Source organism: Monomorium pharaonis, unplaced genomic scaffold (genome assembly GCF_013373865.1).
Source record: "Monomorium pharaonis isolate MP-MQ-018 unplaced genomic scaffold, ASM1337386v2 scaffold_295, whole genome shotgun sequence".
Taxonomy (NCBI): domain Eukaryota; kingdom Metazoa; phylum Arthropoda; class Insecta; order Hymenoptera; family Formicidae; genus Monomorium; species Monomorium pharaonis.
Window position 1 is genome coordinate 1 of NW_023415577.1, and position 6,095 is coordinate 6,095.

A 6,095-nucleotide genomic window follows, 5' to 3' on the forward strand; every position below is an offset into this window, starting at 1 on the left:
GAAAGGATGCGCAACGGGCGAAAAGCCTCGAAAGGACAGGACGTTTTGGAATCTTAAAGGGCAAAACTCTACGTTCAGAAGTCCCTAGCGTGAAAGTTTGCTTTGTTAAGTGCTCATATCACATATAGTATTGCATGCGTAGCAGTCCTCCAACGACATATCTCATTGGAGAACATTACATTTTTTTGCAGTGTATATGGGTTTAGTCGTCCTATCATGCTATATGAATGAGGGGAAACAGCTATAAGTAAAAGCAATAGAAGCTACCAGGGTGCCGAGTCAATGGGATGCCAACCCCAAACAGGATAGAGTGGACCCGGGGCGACCCCGGGAATGCATGAAGTAGGAGGGAATATGGGGAGTGGCGATTGGCGGGAGAGACCGCGGGAAGAGGGAGTTTGTTGGCGGGTGCGTGACGTCTGGGGCTGTCGCGGAGGGGCTTGTGGGAGGGGGGGAAAGAGATAGGGGGAGTTTCGTGAACCGGAAATAAAAACATTTCTAGAGGGCCGCACACCAATAAGAAAAAACGCACGGAAGTCATGGAAAAAGCAAAAAGTGTGACATAAACAGCTGGACAGCTTTTTAAAACAATGAGTAAAGAAGCGCCGGCGTGTCTGCCGTGTTTCTCTACGCTTTTTATGAACATTGTCGTACAATGTTATGATTAAAGAATTAGGCGTTGGAATCGTGGGCGGGGGTTGTGTTCTCGCCTTTCTTTATCTTTTGCGCTTTCTTTAATCCTTATCCTTTATCTTCTTGCCCATTTTGACTAAAAAAGTGTACGTATACTTTTTAACAGACCAATTACATAATTACGATATAAAAAATTCTTATAAACCCACCCCCGCCTCGCACTTACACTTTACCCAACTCACGCTCCACAACCACACACTCACTACTACGCCACCTGATCGCCACCCGCCTTCAAGTCCGTCGTACTCCTACGCCATGCCTCCTACCCCCCCCCCCCCCCCCCCCCCCCCCCCCCCCCCCCCCCCGCACACCCACCCACCACCCTCGCCTCGCCACCACGAACCCGACCACACCAGCCCCAGCTCCACACAACACCCCCCCACACACCCCCCACCCGGCAACCCAACATTACACGGAGGAAGCAGACCACACACACGCGACACCATAGCCCATCCGCCGAGCGGCGGCAAGGGGAGAAAAAACGTGTGAGGGGGAAGGTGACACTAAAGAAGACAGCATGAGGCGAGAAAACAGAGGGGAATAAAACGGAGGGAATAGGGGGGGCAAACGGGGTGGCAGAACGACACATCACCCACACAGAGAGGGATGTAGGAGGGAAAAAAACGTGTACAAACCGAACTGAAGCGCAAAGAAGAAGGCCGGCAATCAACCCCACACGCCATTTCGTTGGGGCAGAGAAGAGGAGGCGATATCTTGCTCCCGCTCTCCCCCCCCCCTCCTCCGCCCCCCTCCCTCCCTACGGTGACCTCCAACCCCCACCGTGCCAACACTAAGTGCACCCCACCCACCTCACACCACATACACCCCCCACACCCAACCGCGCGACACCCGCCGACCCCCCCCACCAAGCCACCCCCCCCCCCCACACCCAACAGATACAAAAGATAGTCCAATCCCCCACACACCCCCACACGCTAAGGGCCGCCACCCCCCCCTCGCTCCTGCGAACGTCCAACCTACCACGCCCATGCCCACCGGGCGAACCCGCGCCACACACCCCCCCCCGCACACCCACACCGTACCGCGCTCGGCTCCGCTCTGACAACACCGCAATGAGCCCCCGTGCGCACCCCCCTCCAACGCGCCCACCGATTCGCGCTCTGCGTGCGGCTCCTGAGCAATACACGAAGGAAGGCAGAGGGGTCGCCTTGCGGGGTTCGGGGCGGCGGTTTTTGGGCAACAGAAGCGAAAACGCGCGGTGCTCCTCCCAAGCTGAGGTGCCGGGCCTGCCGGGTTTGCTCGTACAAGATGAGAAAAAGGTTTAAAGATGTATTAGTGGAGTTCCGATATATGACACTCTAGTACCCGAGAATAAGCCTGAAGAGGAGATAAAACACCAGTTGTGAATGAGAATCCCGGATGGCGGGGGGGGGAATCACGGGGGGTGAGCAATACACACCCCACACACACAGATGTAGGGATGGAGGGAAAAACGTGAAAAGGCAGGTACGTTAAAGAAGAAGGTGTTGTTGTGTCTGAAGTAAAAGCAGAGTTGGATATAAGATTATGCTAATTTAAGTTAGAAAATTTACATAATTGTTACACACCCACACCCCCCGCGGCGGTCATACACAATAGAGACACACAACATGAAAAAAAATGAGCCAATAAGATATGTAAGTGCGGCTGCTAACGACCATAAAGACCCGCAAGACAATAATAGTGACTGTTAATGCTCTAACACTTTTTTTTTTCTTCTTTCTTAACTCTCTTTCTCTCTCTCTCTCTCTCTCTTTTTCCGCTCCTTCTTTCTATAGAAGTCGCTGTTTCACCTTCTGTTTTCTTTTCTGCTTCTTCTTTCTACAAAAGTCGAAACTCTCTCTTTCTCCTACCAATCTATTTCCTTTCCTTCTTTTTTTCTAAAAGATTATAAAATTTTAAAGATATTATTGTTATTTCCGAGAGAGAGAGATTATATTATTACTTAATATATCTCTTTATTACCCTGCTAAAAACGACCAATTAAAACCAATTAGTACCGCATTTAAATTCGTAAATTTCACTCGTTATCAATGCGGATTTAGTTGGTTAAATCGGACGCCCGATTGAACTTCAATCGGTTTCAATATCAAGTGAATTGGGATTGGATTCTATATGGTACTTCCGGATTAATTTTAATCGGGTGTTATTGGATTAAATTGTTGAGTTGATCCTGAATTGCATTGAATATGGTCTTTCCGAATTGACTTCAACTGGGCGCTATTGGTTTTGACTGGACAAGTATTTTCAACATTTTGAATTGGACTGAATGTGATATTTCCGAATTTAGTTCAATCGGGCGCTATGGGTTTTGATTTTTAGATTATATGCACAGTCTTGACTTGGATTGAATCTGGTATTTCCGAATTGATTTCAACTGGGCGCTATTGGTTTGACTAAACAAGTATTTTCAGCCTTCTGAATTGGACTGAATGTGATATTTCCGAATTTAGTTCAATCGGCCACTATCGGTTTTATTTTTTAAATTATATGCACAATCTTGACTTGGATTGAGTATGACATTTCCGAATTGACTTCAATCGAGTGATATTGGTTTGGATTGTACACATAATTCCAAAATTTTGAATTGGATTGAATGGGGTATTTCCGAATGTAGTTTAACCGGACACTATCGGTTTTGTTTGTTAAATTGTGCTTAAATTTTAATTGGATTAAATACGGTATTTTCGAAATAACTTCAATCAGACGCTGTCGGTTTTAATTGTTAGAAATATTTTTACTATTTTTACAATTTTGAATTGGATTGAATGTGGTTTTTACAATTTAATTTTAATCTAACGCTATTTGTTTCAATTGTACAATTCTACCTCCATTAAAATTGTATTTTTATGTTACCTTTATTTAGATGCTGTTAGTAGTTTAATAAACTTTATGTTTCTTTAAAATTATAATTTAAATAAAATTATTGAATTACTCATAAACTTTTTTAATAAAAATTTGTAGATTAAGAAAACATTAATATATATTTTGTACTACGTAATAGAAAATCAGAAAAAATAGAAATAATAAAGACTTAAAATACATTTATAAGTTTTTATAAGTTAAAAAGTAATATAAATGCTTTTACTTTTTAACATATTTTAAATATATATTCTATTTGATAACATTCTTTTTTCATAAAATTTCAAAGAAATTATTATTTTTATTGTAAGATAGTATAGAATTTTAGTGCAAGATATAACACTCACGACAAGATTTTGTCAGTCTTTATTTTAAAGTAATGTATTTATCAAGCTTATAAAAATGATGATTAATAAACGTTATGTGAAACCATTATAGCTACGTCAGTGGTATAAGAAAAAATAATTTTATTATAATAATTAGCAAATAAAATATTCAGTATATATATTCAGTACATACAAATAACATATTCAGTAATGTAATGTATCTAATGTTCATAAAATACATAAATCTGGAAGAAAAGCTACTTTTTAAAGCAAAAAATTATTTTTTGAAAATTTGCATAACCAGGTTCTTCTTGGGTTTAATAATAAAATTATTTATATTTATTAAACGAGTAAATAGTTTTGGATAAAAATTTGTAGATTATAAACGTTAGAATATTTTTTTAAATTTACATTAAGTTTAGAAGCTTTAAAACATAATATAATTACAGAAAATTATAAATATTTTAATATCAAGTGGGTCTCTCAGATGCCACCGCGGTAGATTAAAACATTTTAGGTCTCACTTCTTACATTATTGTAAAATATACGTATAAGAGACTAATGAACAAAAAATATAAAAAGAAAACTTTATTTTATAAATAAATACAATAATCATGTGTAATAATGTTACATAATAATTACAATATTGTATATTTTATGTATAATATACATTATTTATACATATTTCATAATGTAATTAACATTTAATATTACATATTGTACAGTTAAACATATTTTAAACAGTTTTGGGAAACATATCATTGTATTTCAAAAGTATTTGGTAATTTGCATAAAAATTCAAGATTATTAATGTTTACAGAAATTATTTTTGAAAGTACATCTGTAATAGGAACAATTTTATAATTTTGAAAATCTTCGGTTCTAATTTTTTTTATGTGCGTTACAATAAAAGGATCTTCTGAAAATGTAACAATTTTTGAAAGTGCAAGATAGCATTTGTTTTCTTTTTCTATAATATCTATTATCCGACCAAAATGTCCTGATTTTAATTGTATCATTGTATCATTAGTACGTTTTACTTTTGTATATTTTATACTATGGAAAACTTTACCGTTATAAATACATTTTTTAAATACACGGCAATATTGTCCATCAATTTTCTTGGAGTAGCTTGCTCCCGTAAAAACAACATCTTCACCACAATAAAAATAAGTTGACAAATTTTTATGCCTAAATATATCAGTACAATAATTTTTTAATAATATTTGACGAGTAATTAACATTTCCTGTTTTGAAATGTAATTGTTGTAAGTGTTTCCTCGCTATTTGCTGATCCATCTTGTTAGGACCATTTATCAATTGCTTTAATTGAAAAATATTTCCTTCAAACGGAAAAGTCGAATTGTTCCAAAGAGGACCAGTTTGCCTAACTGATTGTACAACATGCAATAAAATATGAACATTAAATGTCATACTTTCAACTCCGTAATAAACCTGATAATAACCAACAAACTTTAGGGCGTCATATTCGCATTGTACTAATTCTTCTTCGGTGATTGTTGTTTTTAATAAAGTGTACAAAATTCTGACGAGTAATGAATAATGTTTAAGAGCTGTATCATGAAGGATATCTTCCAAACATGGTAGACTGTAGACTAATATCCATGTTTTCACTTCAGCACCTTTTAACTTTTCTTTTCGTGATCGTGGAAGTCGATGTATATCCTGGGTAGGTGTAATAGATAACAGACGTTTTTTCAATAGCTTTGACATCCGCATTACGTAATTTAAACATTGATTGTGATTTTGGGCATGTCCACTTATTGTATAACTGCTGCTCAATACCAAAAAGGATAGTATGTAAATAGTCAAAAGAAAAGGACCACACGATATCTATACATGGAATTTGAATTAAAGCAGTATTTCCTTTTACTCCTCTCTCTTGACGTTTATTTGATAAAGTAACAGTTTTTATATCCTTTAAATGACTTTCATGAGATCTTAATTCGGGATCGATATCTCGTAAAGGATATCTAATACCTGAAACTTCTTTAACATAACATCCTGGATGGTAACACCAGCTACAACCATAATACCCATTAAATTGCATTCTATTTTGCAAGATTGGTCGACATACAGAGTCTACACAGTAAGCTAATGGACAAAATTTTACAATAATCGATTCATTTTTTAAATTAGTTACTTCGATACCATTTTCATACAATAATTTTGCTTCATCGATAAAGGTAGAAA

General features: G+C 37.6%; 1 protein-coding gene across 1 annotated transcript; it reads right to left on the reverse strand.

Moving 5' to 3' along the window:
* Window positions 1–4,503: 4,503 nt before the first annotated feature.
* LOC118648216 lies at window positions 4,504–6,095 on the reverse strand (the record flags this gene model as incomplete). Its single annotated transcript, XM_036294537.1, is given in 3 exon segments — window positions 4,504–5,098; window positions 5,100–5,600; window positions 5,602–6,095. Coding segments are annotated over 3 exon segments (1,454 nt in total), but the record flags the coding sequence as incomplete, so codon positions are not given.